General features: G+C 38.4%; 1 protein-coding gene across 11 annotated transcripts in view; it reads right to left on the reverse strand.

Moving 5' to 3' along the window:
• Window positions 1-19,572, reverse strand: part of Med12l (mediator complex subunit 12L) — a 305,898-nt gene that overhangs the window by 215,057 nt on the left and 71,269 nt on the right. For all 11 annotated transcript variants that reach the window (XR_004515566.1, XR_004515567.1, XM_033759546.1 and 8 more), the window contains 2 exons: window positions 19,258-19,394; window positions 117-248 (listed from right to left, as the gene is read on the reverse strand). Coding sequence is in view for 9 of the 11 variants with exons in the window: in XM_033759546.1 (XP_033615437.1) it covers window positions 117-248; window positions 19,258-19,394 (269 nt within the window). In the remaining 2 variants the exon portion in view is untranslated. The remainder of the gene's footprint in view (window positions 1-116; window positions 249-19,257; window positions 19,395-19,572) is intronic.

Here is a 19,572-nt window from a genome sequence, read left to right on the forward strand (position 1 = left end):
GAAAAAAAAAAAAAAAAAAAAAAAAGAGCAAAAGAGCACAATGAAGATAAACATGTATTCCTCAACAGTATGTTTAGACTACAACATTCAACAAGCAGAAAGAAAAGTAGACCTACCTCTGCCTCGATTTCTGTTTGCCTCTTCTCCAAGAGCTTGGCCACCGCCATGGCCCTGTGCTTGCCTGACCGTTTGCAGCTCACGGCCCACTCACACAACAGCGTCACCACAGCTTCATCACTGGGGGCAACCTAATGACCAAGAGAAACAGGCACCAACCATATCAAATGAAAGGTTCGCCCAACAGGGTCAAGAAGCAAACAATGGAGCGCCTTAAGCTTCAAAGCTTTGCCCCCATATTTTGTTAAAGGAGTTTTAAGGTGGGCTTCTAAATCATTTGAAGTGTGAAGAGTCAAAGATTAGTCATAAGGAAGGAAATCACTTAGAAATCACACTCACTGAATCTGTGACAATTCTTAAGAGAATGGTTTCTTATAGATGACTTCATTTAGAGTCATAACTTTGCCCCTTCGATCCTCTACAATTCAATTTCAAATCTAAAAGAAAGGGAAAATGACTACTGACCACCAAAGCACTGCCCTCAACTGTTGCACCAGGACCCCAGTCAGGACCTCATGTATGCATGATACTATCGGGCTGGGTTATCAAATGATTCCATTCAATAAGAAATCAGAAAGAGGTGGGGACTGGAATGCTGGTAAAATACCCATTCCGTCAGAAACAACAAGCATAAAAAATGTCAGCTAAGCATCAAAAAGAACAGATAATTAAAAGTAGATACAGTTAACAAAGTACACTGGGTCTTTGCAGAGTCCACACCATCAGCCTCAGGATGGACTACCATGACTGAGGCTGAGGGGACCTCAGGGACATGAATCATGGTGGAGCTCAGTCGCAGGGTGATGGTGGCAGAGAAGCTGTGCTTCCTTGCACTCTGTCTGTCTCCTTCAGAGTGTTCCTGTCAAGGAAACGTTGTATCAACTGCAAAGGTTTAAGATTTCCCATGTGTATAAACATTATGATAGGAAAGTGGACCATCACACTATTGGCACTTATATACCACATAAAAAAGTCAGCATTTTAAAATTCATAAACTCAAGTAAGATTACGACACATTATGAACATTCTCTGTGGAAGAATATACATATACACACAAAAAATTTTAGCTTGTTTTAGATTTGTGACCATGAGAAGGCACCTGAAAAACCCAGTGTCATCTGAGAAACCAAGATCAGCTTTGAATAGCACTAAACAATTCAGATCATGAAAATCATTTATTCCAAGATTTTTACTCATCTAATACCAAATGTGGAGATTTAAACACACTTTGACTCACAATAAAACAAAACAAAAAGTAATTTGTGACAGGTCTCAAAAGGATGCTCTTGGTCTCTTAATACAAGGGGAAATGATTTAAAATAATGAATTTTGAGCATGGCATCAAATAAGAAAGAAAACTCGAGCCGGAGATTTAGCTCAGTGGTTCTGCCACCTGCCTCACAAAGCTCAAGGTCCCAAGTTCGATCACTGGTACCAAAAAAAAAGAAAAGGAAAGTAAACCTACCTAAATTCAAACTTACTCACAGAAAAATAAAAAATATTTAAAGCCAATTAGTGAAGTGCCACCTGCTTAGATTTAGAATAAGAAAGTAAACAGATACTCCAAAAGCACTGCTATCAGTTTTTATTACTCTAACCAATAATGTGCATCTTACTGACATTTTTAAACATTTTAAAAAATTCTTCCCTGTTTCTTCAAAATCAGATAAAAAGCTGCTATAAAGTAATCAAGTACTTTTTACAAAGTACAAGTACTTCACTCCACTGTCAGTACCTACAGACCTAAGAGTTTTTTAATTATTTTCACACTAAAGACATTATATGAGATGTAACATGGGTTGAAATGGCAAGGCATAAATTTACTAAGAGAACTACAACAAAAGAGAGAATAAATCTATTCACATGACCATACACCCTTCATAAGCTAAACAACAGCTAGTGTGTCCAAATCGTCTCTCTGGAAAATATAAATGCACATAAACTCACTACATGCAACACACTGAAGATCCACAAATTAAGCAGCGTGTGCATTCAAAACAGAACAGCAGAACAACAACAAATCTAATCCAAGTGCCCAGAATGGGCATGAGTGTTAGATGCTGTTAAGGCACATTTCATTGCTCCAAAAGTTATACTCCTCAAAAGACTAAAACAGAAACCCTAACTGAGCCCAACTTCGGGAGATGTGGCCACAAAATGTAGCTTCAGAGAGTCACACTGGTGGTCTGCATTGGTTTGGTTTGGTTTGAAACTATGTCTTGCAACATAGTTCAGGCCAGCCTGAAACTCAAGAAGATCCTTCTTGCCTCAGCCTCCTGAGTGCTGAGATTACAGGCATGCACCACCACACCTGGCTGAGTGTTAACAGAGGTTTTATCTAGATGAAGGGATTATAGGAGATTTTTCATTTTGTGTTTTTATAATGTGAAAGAGAAAATTGTATTTTGAAAACATTGGTCTTGGAAGAAAAAAAGACAAGATTTCTGATAAACAGAAATAAATGTAAAGAACAGAAGAGGCCTATCTAAATATAGTGGAAATCAAATACCTTCCTCCTGCCTTGCGGTACAATATTATAACCTCCAATTACATGACCTGTGTTCCATGCCTGCGTTCAATCTTATTTACATAAGCAACCTTACTTCATCCTGACAGAAACCTGAAAGTAGTTATCATTCCAACTGTGATGATGAGAAACAAAGGCCAACTCCTCTCCTGAAGCCCACAATCTCCCCTAAACTACTAACACCCACATCACTTTCAGCAGCTCCAGGACATCTCTGCCTGCTGTCCCACAGCACCGTAAATCCAACTGACACCTAAACTACACTCAACTCTGCTTCAGATCCCTTTCTTGTCCTTAGTACTTACTTTCTCTTAGGAAATAGTACCACCGTTCAGTCCAGACCGGAGTCACCTCCCTCAGAAACTACTCTAGCTACACCAGAGTCCCTCAAGCACATCAAGCGCACCCCCATACTAGGCCCCAGTGTTGGCTGCTCTTTCCTCTGGCCTGTTCTTCCCCAGGGCTTCACAGGCTGTCTTCTTCTCTGCTGGTCTAAGGATGCACTTAGGTATAATCTCACTGTCTGCATCCCCTCACTACAGTGGCTCGTAAGCACCATGAAACAGGAGCTGATTTCCTTGTTACTGTGCCCTTAGTGCCTACACACACTCTGTAATCACGTAAATCACTGAGTGAATGAGAAAGAATGGGGAAAATGTCAGGAAAATGCCACTTAACAGATTCCCTTTTAAGAAAATCTATGAAGAGTTGTTCTGTATTTAAAATATATATTAAAAAACAACTCATTCTAATTTAAGGCAAATAGTGAGTTTCTGTTACAGCATAAATCGAACAGCAGTCTTACTGCACCTTAAAAAGCAAAACAGGGGCCAGGGATTTAGTTCAGTGGTTCCACCAGCTGCTGTGCAAGCTCAAGGACCAGAGTTCGATCCCTGGTACAAAAAAAAAAAAGCAAAATAAGAAGCATTATTATAACTCATAAAGAATTCACATTCATTTTTTCAATCAGCTTTTTCTAATCTCTAAAATGTTTCTGGATATGCAAGGGAAAACATTCAGAGACATTTCGCTCTCCTAAATTCATATACTCTCATTCCTTTATGTGCATTGTCATCCAAAGCAACTAACTTATTTTGTAAAAACAAAATTTTATCTAGTTAAATTACAATGGTCTTCCTTTCACTTGTTCATGTCCTTATTCCATTAAATTACTGCAAGGCCACTAGGCTACATTAAATTTAGCAAAATTATTCTTTGGAGACCTGCTAGGAACTATTATGACAGTGATTTATATAAAAGTGCTAATGATAATCTGAATTACATAATCTTCCAATTTGAAAGAATGTATTTAGCTTCTACATTTTTAAAACATGTTTGAGTAAAAAAAAAAATCTGTAAAAGTGACTTGTATTTTATACTTTCATATACATTGTAAATTTTGAGTAAATAGTTTTTATGCTAAAGAAATAAAATACATATTTTTTAAACATTCACACTACAATGTCCTTGTATGGTGATTTGCAGGATGAACCCTAAGAACACCTAAGACGTGGTGCTGCACACCTGTATTCCCAGCACTTGGGAGGCTGAGGCAGAAGGATTACTATGAGTTCACAGCCAGCATGGGCTACACAGTGAGTTCAAGGTCAGACCGAACTACACAGTGAGAGACCTCATCTCAAAAAAATCAAAGGATTAAAAATAAATAAATAAAAACAGATGAAGCCTAGATTTTTCAGAAAACTCCAGATGGGTTTAAAAATGACTGATCTTTTGAAAATGAGAGTCTGGGGATGGAGGGAGGTGAGAGAGAAAGACGGAAGTAGAGAGAGAGATGGGAAGTAAAATGGACTAAAATCTGATCTATAAAGGTACCAACTCCCCATGATGAATGTAATTATTATATACCACAAAAATGTATTCATTTTCTTAACTTTAAAAAAGAATTCTGCAAACAATCTTGTGGCAAAAGTTTTCCAACAGGAAATTAATAAATAACTTTTAAAAGTCATTCAATTTCAAACCAAATAGAAAAAAATTTCTCAAAAAATTAGCTAAAAATTGAAGAAAAATAGCTTACTGGAGAAATTGGTTGATACTCTGGAATAGAAAAGATAGTTTCTTACCATTTCAATAATGTGGTCAAACCAACCAAACCATGTCTGTCTCTTTGTCTCTGAGTTTTGTGCATGGAAGAACATTAAATTTACACCAGAGTATAATGGTACACAAGATCCTGATGATATAATTGACAATGTGAAATAGGAAGAAAAGGGCTAAAGATGTAAGGAAAGTGAGAAGGGTAGGGGAAAGGGAATAAGGGAAAGGAAAAAATATAAATGAAAAAATGGAAATAAAGTATTTGTAAAGGGGGAAGGGGGGGTGAAGGGAGGGCAGGGACAAGGGGAAAAAATGAGAACCAAGATCTGTCATGCAAAGGTACAAGATCCCAAAGATGAATGTAACTGTACTGTATCCCTAAAATGTACCAATAAACTCAATGAGGAAAAAAAGAAAATTAAATTTTTAAAACATCTACTGGAATTCCAAATCTGTGTTAAAGGGTTTTAGTTCACGATAATTTTTTGAAATGGATTTATTAAAACCCAATGATTATAAAAAGAGTACTCTGCCTTTCAATGATTTGACTCATCCAATATATAAGTACCAGGCTCGGCCTGACCTGGAGTTGCAAAGAAAAGCACACACGCAAGCAGAGACTTCTTGGAACACATCTGTGTATGGCCACACATTTGCGGTAATGTGACCAAAACCAAGTCCCTACAAAAAGTCAGTTCATGTCCAAAAGCATCCAGTAAAGGCTTCGAGTACCTATGATACTAGGTACTGAGCAAACAAACATTTTTAAAACCTGGTCCTTACTCTCAAAAAGCTAGACAGAAAAACATAACTAACTGTAAAGCAAAGAAACATATGCATTGTGTGGAGAAAACAAGCACCTGAGCCCAAGCACCAAGAGACACCTCCGGCATCTCATAGGACACAGCCTCCACATGTCCCACTACCAGACATCTGCGCTCTCAACATGCAGACGGGCCCCAAGTCTACCTGCTACACTTTCCAGTTATTAGAAGGTACATAAATTTAGAAAACCATACACCAACACACTGAGAACAATGCTGCAGAAAAAGAATTAAACATTTTAAACATATAATCTTAGCACAGGAATTTTCTTGCGTTCACATCAATTATAATTCCAAAATCCATTTTTTTAAATCAGTAAATATTTTCCAATGCTGACCAGATTCCAAGAGTGCAAAGTGCACTGCTTTGGGAATATCAAACATGATGCTACCCTTTCCTTAGAGTACTGGGAGAGTGGGGAGGGAGTAACAGGCAGGCTCCAAGTCCATTCTAGATGAAACAAGAAGGTTTTACCAAAGCTAATGTGTGACTCACACTAACTCCTCAGAAGATTATCCTGGAACACATCATTCTTGTTTGAATGCATATCTCTTCTACAGTATGAATTACATATTATATGTCTGTGCTGTATTTTATCACTATTTATTATTAAAAATTATCTATAAATTATAAAGTGAATTTTTAAAGTTTTTGCGTTCAAAGCTAATGTCCCATTCAAACATTTTCTCCCAACTGTTTGCTGTTTGTCCCCATTTTAGGTGGATTTAATAAGAAATCTTACCTGGATTCCATTACTTAGAATTATCTGGCCCTAAACATTAGTTCCAAGGTATACTCCAGCATAATGTTCAATGCATGTACTGACATTCATGGCTCACATTCCCTGCCTCATATCCTCTACACTGCTCTGCAACAACCAGGTTCTTAAAAATTATTGGAAATACATAAGGCCCTGGGTTCAATCCTCCGCACTGCAAACTAAATAAAAAGGAAGGGAAAGGGAATAGCTTCTATTTCTCTGTTGGGTAATAACTTACAAATTAATTCAAATAACTGTCATGATTTCAAATATGTAAGTTGAAATAAATTCTCCTTCTAAAGGTCAAATTTCTAAAATTATACAGCTCCTTTTTTCAAAACAACTAAAACTGTAGAGCAAAGATGAAGTTATTTTAACACATAGTAGCATCAAGGCAAGAATTCAAGGTAGATCTGCAAAGGAGTTAGATACAGCTGCAATATATACATATATACAATATATACATATATACACATGTACATATCTATACACACACATATATATACATATGTATGTATTAGGACACTATATAAACAGTGGATGCATATGCATAGTACAGGACTAGAGAAAATACTGAAGAGCATTATTAGATCCTCAATATCCTTTAAAAAGCAGTTTCTGGGTTTTGGTTTTTTGGTTTTTTTGTACCAGGGATGTACCTTGAGCTTGCAAGGCAAGCCACAGAACCACTGAGCTAAATCCCTAGCCCAAAATGCAGCTTACTAGAAAAACCTTGAATTAGTTACGTTTCTAAGTAGAGATGAACAAAAAGAGAAATCAGTATCACGTAGGCACACGAATGACCCACCAACGTCTAAGACACTCATATTCCCATCTCAGGACTTAGAAATATGTTACCTGAAAAGGCAAGAGGGGCTTTGAAGATGGGAGCACGTTAAGGAACCCGGGATGGGAGCACGGGGGTAAGTCCAGAAGAATCACTGGGATCCTCACGGGACAGAGTGCAGGAGAACTGAGAAGGAAGTGTGACAAGAGAAGCAGGTATCAAAGACAGATCTGAACATGCTCTGACGCTGGCTTTGAATTTGGGAGAAGAGATGATACGCTATGGAATGCAGACAGCTTCCAGAAACTGGGAAAGAAAAAGAGAGAGATTCTCCCACAAAGGGCTCCAGAACAACACACATGAAGGATCCTTAAATTATAGCCTAGTAAGAACCTGACTTCCCAAACCGTAAGACAATGTTCTGTGCAGTTCCAAACCACCAAATTTTAATAAATTTCCACAGCAATGATGAATCAATCCAAAGTAGTTTTAAGCAAACAGTTAGGGTAGCAAACATGGTATTAGCTACAGGAGCAGAGGACTGGTGTTTGAAGAGCAAATATAAGATAGCTACAATAAAATTTTTGAATTTAGAAAACAATTAACAATTCATGGAGGACTGCCATGAAACAGGTGGTATCCTTCGTTCATTCATTAATTCATTCAGTAAATATTCATTGAGGACCTTCTATTGCCAGGCCCCTTTCTAGGCACCAGACAGAAATGTATTCTCATGTATTACTTTGCAGGAATAAAAATTAGTATTGTTCTTTCAGATGTAATTTCCATTATATAACAAAAATCTTTTAAAAGTTTTACATGATTTACTCCAATAATCCAATCTTTGGAAATACATCCCCCCAAAACAATCCTAGAGTAAAAAGACAGATATGCCTGCATAAGTATGGTATGGTACTAAATTGCTACTAGCTCAGAGGTGCCGCCATCTGCCTCCAAAGTGCAAGGTCCCGAGTCTAATCCCCAGATCCCCTAGAACTGAAGAGGCACATAGCAGGTCAACTGTAAGAAAAGCTGGTGACCTCATAAACAGAGAATGGTCCATAAGAGTGGTTCACAGGTGAGAAAATCTGGTTTCAGCAGTGGAACTACGGGAATGTTCGTTTTTGGTTTTGATTTTATTTCTATTTTTCTGCAGACAAATGGGTGTATTTCAACACATGATTAAAGATGTATAAATAAAGGCAGATGGGAAAAGCTTGTAGGGAATGTAGAAAGAAGAGGCTAAAGATGCACCGCAGCAGCAAATCCCAACCTTCTCTTGTTCGGTGTCCTCAGCCCTCAGGCAGTGGCCACTCCCTGCCCCCACTCGCGCCTCCTTCCAGGAGCAATGCTCCCTACTTCTGCTGTGGGCACTGCTCCTCCCTGCACCCAGGTAGGTCAAGGCAGGGACGGAAATCATACCGCCCATCCACACGGCTTTACTGTGACTCTGGACGTAACCTATGACTGGCAGGAGTCTTTAAGCAATTCTTTGAATATAAGGGGCACAAAGTCCTGTCCTCAATCTTATAAAATGTTTAGTACGCTAAAGTAGACTACCTCCTATCCATTCTCAGGTGATTAAAATACTACTATGCAGAATAGGTTTTCTGCAATATTTATTGATAACTCTGGTTATAACTGAAGTCAAGACTGAAGATATACTCCTAAGTGAAATGAATAAGGCACACATGTGTAAATACCGAATAGTTTCTCTGGTGTGAATAAACAGCAATAATACATAAGATCCTAATAAGATTACTGACATTATGAAATGGGAAGAAAGGGGTAAAGGTGTAGGGAAGGTGGGATGGGTAGGGGAAAGGGAATAAGGGAAAAGAAAAATGTGAGAAATGGAAAAGAAAAAAATGTGAGAAAATGAAAAGATGGAAATAAAGTGCTTGTAGATGGGGAGGGGAGGAGGGGGTGAAGGGAGGGCAGGGACAAGGGGAAAAAATGAGAACCAAGACCTGTCATGTAAAGGTACAAGATCCCAACAATGAATGTAACTGTGAAGGGAGGGCAGGGACAAGGGGAAAAAATAAGAACCAAGTCCTGTCATGTAAAGGTACAAGATCCCAACAATGAATGTAACTGTACTGTATCCCTAAAATGTACCAATAAACTCAATTAAAGCTGAAAAAATAAAAATAAAAAAATAAAAATTTAAGATTTAATAAAAAAAAGAATTTAAAACTGTCCCTTTGGACACAACAAAAACAACTCAAAGTTCTTGAATTTACATGTAAATCTTTTCAGTCATTTCTAATAAAAATTTAAAACAGGAAATAACAGTGTGAGTTTAGTAATTGTCAAAATTCCTATGACTGATACCTTAGCTTAGCAAATTTCAAGTACTAGGGGTAAAGATAATTAACATTAATTACGTGCTTACTTAATTTAAAGTTATACACTACAATAAATGTTTTACAGTATCAATTTCTCAATCTTCACAACCTATAAACTCTTTAGCATTATTATCCCAATTTACATATAAAGAAACCAAACATAAAAATGTAAATAATGTATCCAAGATCACCCAGGTAAATGATGGCACTTTTACCACAACATAACTCTTGGAAATGAAACACATGGGTAGAATTAAACTTGTATATGACAAGAACCTGGGAAGGTGAACTGCCTATACCTTCAGGATACACAGTCACTTTCTGGAAGAGGCCCCAAGCTTCTCTGGCCTCTCCTAAGAATACACCGCATCAGAGAAATCTGCTCACTTGTGTAATACTATGTACTCCTATGTAATATACATCTTCCACAACTTATCTTCGTGGCCGTTAGATCTCCAGCTATCGGCTGCAGATAACCAGCAGGAAGCACACCACAGAGAGCTACTAAAGCAAAGTACCTCACCACCCAAAACACTATAGTAAGGAGAAAGGGGGTCTTTGGGGGCAGAACTGGCATTTGTCATGTCGGTGCTCTATAATGGACAAAAGAAATTGATGAACAACCTATAGTATGAAGCCACTAACTTGTAGCAAATGGGATACACAGGAATTACGGGGAGGGGCACAAAGTGAACTACAGCATACAAAAGTAAAGTCACCAGAAAAGGGGTATTAATCTATGGAGTCTACCCCAGTACAAATTAAAACACGTAATCATTACTAGTAACTACAGTTTCAAATTCCAACCACAGGTAGAAAAAGTATAATAGAAAATACTAAACAAGCTGTGGTGCTCTACATAAACAATCTCTACTTTTAATGACAAACTAAAGATAGGTGTTGCTATTCACATTTTACAGGTAAGAAAACTGAGGTTCAGAAAGTTGTAAGATGGGCAAAAAGAGTACCAAGACAGAAAATGGAAAAACTAGGGATCAATACCACTAAGTCCATACTTTCTGTTGCACCTTGCTGCTTACTCCTTCCCTTGAGTGAAATGGAATCACATGAAGGAAAAAAAGCACCACAATTGGCAGAGATCGCCAACATGGCTCACACAGACCTCAGGAAGTCTGCAGCTACCCCAACCCAGCCAGCTGCTACAACCCTCTGGTCCAGCCCTGAGGTCTACTTCTTTACAACAGGCCAGACTTCTAACTGACACCCAGAAAACAGAAGCTGAGGGATGCATTACCAAAGACTTCACTCTGCCACTAATACTTGGCAGATGCTTCCACAGGGCAGGCATTTGTCCTTTTCACTGTTTTAATTTCAGCATCTGCTAGTGACTGGCACAGAAGAGGTTCAATACATATTATTTAGTCAAAGGATAAAAACAATACACACAATATATGAAACTAAAAGAAAAAATAGGGTAAAGTTTACAGGTGTGTTTACTTAATGTGGGGAAATACCTGCTTTAATCCAACAGGTGATTAAGTAAGAAATTGTAGAAGCATCCCGAGTCCTATGCTCATGAGTCAAGAGTGATTGCCTCAACAATAATACTTGGCACCACTGGCATTTACTAATTGCTCTACTCTGGTAGAATTAGGGAACAAAAAAAGAAAGGAATAAGTACTTCACAGGATATGGCAACATTTCTAGAGCTTTCATGGAATGATTAGTTTTCCCACTAACTCGAGAGAATTATGTAGAAAACTAGTAGAACCAGCAAGAGAGCTTAACATCAGAACCAGACCAAAACACACAAACAAAAAGTAATAGATAATACTAGGCAGTGGAAGAAAAACATTAAAAGATCCTGTAGATTATGTACAGTCCAATTCCATTTATGTTCTCCAACCTTTTGTAGTTGTTGACTATTCATATACATGTACCTAAATGCCTAGGAAAACACCCAAAGACTATGGAGCAAAATTAACAATCTTACTACTGTTCTACATAATGTGTGTTGGTTATGTGGCATTTCCTATTCTAATGCTTTAACAACAAACCTATAATTTTACAGTTGAATAAACTAAGGTCTAAAGGTTAACTTGTCAAATGTTTAAAAGCTGCTCTATTACAGAGCTGTGTGTAAAACCAAGGAATTCAAGTTGAAAGCTAAAAAAAAAAAAAAGACTTTTAAAATCAAAAAGACATTCCTGAGACTAGGACAAATACACACTAAATTTAAAGCTCATCAAGATCTTTCAAAAAACAGTACAATTTATATGCTCTAATGAATTTGGAACACACTCCAGTGGTAAAATAGTGAAAACATAAATTCTGCAGCAAATTAATGGTCTTTAATGGTACCATCTGCACTATAATAAAGATACTGCAAATGTGGGCTAGGTACAGCGGCACACAGCTGCAATCCTTGCACTCTAGAAGGCTGAGGCACAAGGACTGCAAGTTCAAGTCGAGCCAGGGCAATTCAACAACTAAGTGAGACCCCATCTCAAAACATGAAAAGGCTGCAGATAACAGCTCTATGCAAAGGCCCTGGATTCAACCCCCAGAACCGCCCCCCCACCCTGCAAAACAATGCAAATGTAAAAGAAGGTTTTCATCAAGAGGGGATCTGCCACATTATTCTTTCCAGGAGAAGGGAAGCAGGCAAGATGAAATTAGGCTTAGTCTATAACCACAGGTCTGCTACTCTTTGGTAAATAAAGAAGGAAAGCTAGCTGACAACATACCAGGGAGACAGGCTTCTTGTAAAAGTTAGAGGATATTTAGGGACATTATTTGATATTTTTAAATAAAAAATTTTTAATATGCTATCTAGATTATAAAATAATACCTTTAAAGGAAAACAGGGAAAAAATCGATGATTCATGACTGTAAGCAAGAGCTAACTAAAACAACTTGAGATGAGATGCTAAATAAAGCTTTTCAATAGTTCTTTAATCTGGTTATGTTTATAAACGACATCTTTGTAAATGAAATTAATCACTCTTGGTCAACATCAAACATAATGGCCACAAAGGAAAAAAATTATAGCATCACAACTCTACGGAATACACAGAGAAAGATACTAATGTGTCATGGTGTGCAGCCTGAGGCCCACTGCAGATTGCTGGGTGAATTTCCTGAGTCACACAAGCTAAAAGTGGTCTAACTGCTAACAGAACACAAGCCCACAGAACGGAGTCAGCAAGAGCACTACTATCCAGAATCACCATATAAGGTAATAAGCGTAAGCCTGTTAATCGCAAACTTAGATTATATAAAATGATATTTACTTTGGATAAATTTTACATAAATGAACGTTTCCATGTGTACATTTCCTAAAGATGTTTGAGATGGTTGATTCTGTGGTGGAGAATGGAGTAAATTTTCCTAATCTCACATCCATAGAGTAAATGTTGACAGTCTTTGGATAGTGTAATACTGTATCTAAAAGACAAAATATAAGCTACAGAAGTGAGAATAACTTTCTTCTAAGAAAACAATGATACAAGTAAAACAACAAATTCAAAACAATTCCTCTAAATATTTAATCAATTGTCATTTATTTATACTGCTATAAAAATTAAGTTTTCTATCTCTCAGTTTTAAAAAAATCAACATGTAAACAATACAAATGTAGAAAATAAGAGTTCTGAGAAATATGTAATCACATGATCAGAGTCATGGGATGAACTGTAATTACAAAGTAAATCCTTCCAAAAGTCCTAGAAAAGTACACATCTCTCATACTTAAAATAATTAAAATGCCACATTCAATTTCCAAAACCATCATGATACAGCACAATAAACTATTTATCTGTTATGAGAAATAAACATGCTGATAAGAAAGGGAATATTAAAGATTCCCAGCCATGAACACGACCACCGGTGTTTACCAATTCAAATTCACATCTATATTGGCCTAAAGTCCGTGCTATAAACAAAGGCGATGTTGACCAAATTCAGGATTTGAATTTTCTACATTAATGTTTACTATGTTAAAATTGGCAAAGAAACTTTAAAAACTAGAGATTCCCACACGTACAGCAAATGTGCCAAAATTAATACTATATGTGGAAAATTATTTGTGGCAATTACAATAGTTGCTTTTTTCCTTAGCAAAATTGTATCTTAAGATTGTTTGTTCTACTCTATTATTACTTGAAATAAAATATTTATTTTAAGCAGTGTAAAAACTGGAATATACTAGTAAAAAGTTGTTCTAGAACCATTCATGATTCCAATCTCTGTTCTCCCACTAAGTTGGATATGAGTTGGACAATTTCATGTCCTCTGGAGATATTGGTTTCCTCATCTATAAAAGGATTTTTTTTTTCAATGTGCCTCACAGGTCAGAGAAAAATAAGATGGTATAAGACACTTAAAACAAGACCTCGTACATATGAAGCATGCCAAAAAAAAAGTTAAGAGAAAAGATTTGCTTACACACTGTTATGGTTTGATAAGTGACCCTCTAGGGAGTCTGGTGTTAAAGGCTTAGTCCCAGAAACATGGTGCTATTGACAGGTGATAGACCTGTAAAACGTGGGGCCTAGTAGGAGGTCTTTAATCTTTCAGGTGTGCTCCTATAGACAGTGAAATTTCAAACTATGTACAACTCTCCCTCGCCCTCTCTCATTTCTGGCTCCACTATAGGCTCCTCCCATGATGTGCTACCATAGGCTTAAAGCAACCAATCATAAACTAAAACCTCTTAAAACTGTAAGCCAAAATAAGTCTTTCCTGTTTATAACTTATTTATCTCAAGTATTTGTTATAGCAACAAAAAAGTTGAATAACACAGAAGCTCAAAAACTAACCAAGAGGCTCGCTCCAACCTAAGTGAACTGACTTTTTTAACCCTTTTAATAACAACAGAGTCTAAATGCCTGGGCACACAATTTTGTTTTCCTAATATATTAATACAATTGGCATACTTCTAATAAACTTTATATTAGTTATTTTCCCATCACTAGGACAAAATATTTGATCTGATAACCCACAACTTAGAGGAGAGGGGTATTTTAGCTAATAGTCTCAGTGAATTCAGTCCATAGTTGGTTGGCTCCAAGCCAAAAATGGCACAGTGGAAAAATGGCCTGGTAGAGGAAAGCTGCTCCTATCACGGTGGCCAGAAAGCAGTGACAGAAAGGAGGAGTTGGGGATAAGAATACACCCTTCCGGGTCACAGCCCAGTAACACATACCCAGCCAGGCCCCACCTTCTAAGAGGACATTCAGCTACTGAATCATCATAGATGAGTCCACTGATGAGTATAGCACTTAAGTGACAGCTTTGCTGCTGAGGGTAAAGACTGAAAAAAATCAAAAAATATGAAATGTCTGGCAGACCTACACCGTTCAAGCCCCACGCACGAAGCCAAGAGCTGATGATGCAGCAGAGCAGAAGAAACAGACCCTACCTCCATGAAGCTATAGGACTTCAGGAAGACAAGTGTGGAACAAGCACAGCCATGACAGAAACAAAGCTTCTCCTTTCAATAATGGCTGTCAGGCAGTTCTTAGACGACAGTATACAAAAACCCCAAATGACCCAGAAGGCTCTGTACTCAAGATAAGTAAAGCACATTTTCTGGCCTTAAGAACCTTGCTAATCAAAAAACAAACAAACAAACAACCCATACGAACACATATAAAACAAATATAAGCAAAAGACATGTGCATTTCCAGGTTTTGACCGGTGATGGTGGTATGAAGGGCAGCGAAGAGGAAACAGATATGCTCCTCATCTGGAGTGCGCCATCCAGCACAGCTGTTTCGCCTTCTCATTACTCAGGAAAAAGTTTGCTCCCAGGGGCCCCAGAGAGAGAAGTGCAAGGCAGCTCTTCCTGGCACCCTAGACCCTCTCTCTGTCCATGTTCCCCAGGGGACCCCACATACATCTGCCTCTGCCTTCCTGCACACCACAACGAAGGCAAGAAGCCAGGAGGAAGGACGTGGTCAGGGAGCTCTGCAAGGCTCAGGGGCCCTCCGCATTCCGCTGCTCAGTGCTGCAGTCAACAGCGACAGACCTGTCACTGCACTTGGAATCAGGTCTCAGCCCCACGACAAGTACCTACCTCATATGGGTGGTGGCACTGAAACACGTAGCAAGAAAACAAGCAGGTAACACTGTAGAGAGCAGGTACCAGCAGCTGAGGAGTGACAGGCACCTGCCCAAATGTGGCCAGCAGACACACTGCCCAGCCGGCAGGATGCTGGAGTCCTGGGAAAGTTTACACACACATCTTGACACCCAGCTTTTCTTGAAATGACAGACGATCGGACAACAAGGAGTCAAGTCCACAGTAGAGTCTGAGAGCTGCTGCCTTTTCACAAAGGGCATGCCCGTTTTCCAGCTCCCCATCCCAGTACCAGAACATGAGGGAGACAGGGAAAAGGGTAAAGGAATAATGCATTCCATGCGGAATTAGTGAAAGCAAGCCACAGGCATGACACCTCCACAGGGGGCATAGCGCCATCAGGCCTCCACACACAGGATCAAGCTGTCAGTGTCTGCCCTCCCTGCACGGCAGTTTGAGACAGGCTTTCACTAAACACAGAAACCAATCGCAAACACAGCTCTGGACCTCAGACCTCTTGGCGTCCCCCCTCTGGACAGATGTTCTCCTCATTCTCCACAGGAAAGTAGAGCGGACCCGATTTCCCCTTATCAGTTCCAAAGAAAAGGGAAGTAGGGTGCAGTTCAAACACACGTGGGGAACGGGTTATGCAACCTGAGGACTTCACATGCCTAGATACAACCTCCAATAACAGCAAGCCTCAAACCCACTGCAACAGAGGCTGGTAACTGTTTCTATTATCTGTCATATTACCCCAATCCTGAAACAAATTATGAAATCCCCTCCAAAACAGAAATATATTTTAAAGGAGTGACACGGGTTTCTGAATCCTAACCACACCACTTAATACATTTTCTTCTTATTGGAGAATGGCTTCATCATATCGGCTCTTCCACTACAATAGCAATAACGGCTGCTGTTTTAACTAGGATCTCTGAAATACATCTATACAGTGCTTTGTAAACTCGAGATGCTCCTGTCTCTTAGAGGTGAACAGAATAAGTAGGTGCTCTATGCCTGTTCCACAAGGGTGCTTAGACACACAGTCTTCGGGAATTTGCTCAAGGTCACACAGCTGATGCTCAGAGTCAACACAGTGCTGCAGTTCACATGAATTCCATAAGCATAAAATACTTAGTAGTGAAGAAAACAGAAACTCCTGGCAAAAAGTAAACAGAAATGAAACTTTATCATTTGCATGCATATATAAACATACCTTGATACACAGTTAATATATTAAAACCATATCTTAAAAATTAATGCAGCTTTAAATATTATAGAAGGATCCACTTAGATATTCTTTTGGGCGGGTTAACATTAGACGATCAGTCTGAATTACAGATTTAAAATATAGTTCTTTAATCTTACCCATAAAACAGCATATTAACCACAAAACCACTACTCATTACATCAGGTCTTTCCAGACCTGAGTCAATGTTCTGCCATAAATATTGCTAAATGGGGCAACATTTCTACTGATGAGTCACTAGCGCAACCTGGACTCAGCCTGAGCACATGGTGCCCTCTAGTGGCAGGAGCCTCTGTGTGCTGGATGGGGAAGAAGAAGGTTCTCATTTGTAGGAAGCTCTGATCAGAACCAGACAATCTCCACCCTCTCAGCCCAAAGGGTTTTTCTGCTTTTAAAGAAAAACTCTAAATATACACATTTATTTATAAACTCTATACCTATGCTAGCACTAACAACTCTGTTATAAAGCCTAGACAAAAGAAACACTTAAGTATGGACTGTATGCAGAACGTCCAATTTCTCCTTGCACCCCAAAGGCTCCTCTCAGACACCTCCTCTGGCGACAACTGAGCATCAGAGAGAATCCTGCAGTGTAATTTTACTCAGAAACTTCACAACATAATCATGCCCTTTATAAGACACCTTCATTATCATCTTCCCTTAAGAATACTTCCAGGTAATTTGAGTTTCTGTGAGCAAATGATGTGACACTTCTCAAGTTAGCCAGCTCAATCACTAGAGGGTTACAGCCACAAAGCTGAAGTGCTTTTGAGACCTTGGCAAAGCCCTCACCATGAAACAGTGTAGTTTCTACTCGATTCTTAGCACTGGAAACTCACCAATTCAAAAAGATACCTTGATATTTGGGGACTCATACTCCCCCTTCCAACAATGCACATTTATGTACTAAAATTTCAGTCGCCTTAAAGCCTAAGAAAGTCTCTACTACAAAGAAATGAATTTTTAAAATTTCCATCCCAAAAGAGCAGAGTAGTAGTGCTATCACTTGCCTTGGTAAGCAGGGACTTGTGCAGGCTCAGTCAGTATGCTCTCCTGAAGTACTGGAGAATTTCTAAGGAGACTCACACAAGGGTTAGAAATACACTCAAACTGTACCTGGCTCTCGACATTATGGTCCTACATGGTACCCATCATCTACAACCGTATCCTTGAGAAGCAGGGTGAAGACTCCCAAATTATTTCAAAAGAGGACTAATCTGGACTATATATCAGGCTCACATAAAGACAGTGAAGGTTTTGGGTTGTTTTTGTGGTTTCATCTTTTCTCTCTCTCCATATATACATTCCCAAAGACTAGTTTAAAAATCAAAGATACTTATAATCAATTAACTACAGTATTTTTAAAGGCATTCTAAGACTTACTTCAGTATTTCTGGTGCCTATCACAACCTGGATATATCATAGGAATTTTTCATTGAAAAGAGAAACTTTTTACTTCTCCCAAGTAAGAATGAGGGGGAAAAAATAATAACTGAAAATCCTCCATTAATACACCAGCTCATTCACAAAATAATGTTTTGCTAGGAAGATATAAAAACTGTGATTAATGTAAAATCTGCCAGGTATGATAACCAATTCTTTGGTCAAATATTAGTCTAAATGTTGCCATAAAAGTATTTTCTAGAGGTGATTAACATGTAAACCAGTGAGCTTTCAGCAAAGAGGAGTATTCTCCAGTGTGGGTGGGCCCCATCCAATCAGACGAAAGCCCTAAGAAAAGACAAAGGTCCCCAGAAGATGAGGGAATTGGGCTGCCAGACTCCAGACTGCAGCATCAACTGTGCCCAGCCTGCCCTGCACACTTCACATGTACCGTCCTCTGCAGTCACAGTGGACAATAGCAAATATAAAAATACACACAGACACACACTTTTTTCTATTGGTTCTGCTTCTATGGAGAACCTTGACTAATACATTGTCTAAAGGTTTTTTCAGACTGTGGCCACAAATATTCATGCACTTCCCTCTGCTGTGCTGTATATTAAAACACAGTCCCTAAATTAAAGTCAAAACATTGTATAAAGTTCAATCACTAAATGAAGGATATTCTGCTAAAACTAAAATGGAGGATGGCAAAACAACCAAGAAAAGTCCAATCAATACAGCAAGGCAGACCAACCCTGGACATTTCTTTTAACCACTTACAATCCAACTATTTAAATATAGGATGACTATAAATTGCATATTTTTAAATTTTATGCCAGGAAACATAAAAATGACAATTTTACCAAGTTAATTCAATATGAGAATTGACTTCTTAAAAAGACACCTGCCCAAGCTATGCTCACTACAGTAGCACATAAACAAATGCACTACCTGAGTGATGCTCGGGGTAAACTGTTAAGTGGTTAACAAATGAAGTTCACTTCAGTCAAACAACAGATAGATTTCAAAAAATGTATTTGCCTTCATAAAATATTACACTTCATAGGAAAAGCTTTGTCAGAGTTTACTGAATGAGGAAGAAAAACATATGCTTAAAACTGAAAGGCAAAAAGAAGAGAATAAATATTAACTACCTCTTGGTTATCTTTGTTTTGGTTTGCCCAGAAAATCTTATGATAAAGCGTCTCCATTGAATTGCTGGAATCAGTTCGGTCAAAACAGTGACGATCCAAGACTTCCAACGTGTGTAAAACCCGACTAATAGTCACCCCTAGATGCAGAAATTAAATGGGCAGTTAAAGGGGCCAAATAAAGCCAGAACAGCACAGTACAAAATTATCATTATGTGAGGCAAAGGGAATTTTTCACAAGGTATCATTCTCAGTATATACCTTCAAAAGACTGCCAACGAAACCAGAGTTGACATTTTTTTTTTTTTTTTTTTTTTT

The sequence above is a fragment of the Fukomys damarensis genome, unplaced genomic scaffold, assembly GCF_012274545.1.
Source record: "Fukomys damarensis isolate Sample0158 unplaced genomic scaffold, DMR_v1.0_HiC HiC_scaffold_37, whole genome shotgun sequence".
Classification (NCBI taxonomy): domain Eukaryota; kingdom Metazoa; phylum Chordata; class Mammalia; order Rodentia; family Bathyergidae; genus Fukomys; species Fukomys damarensis.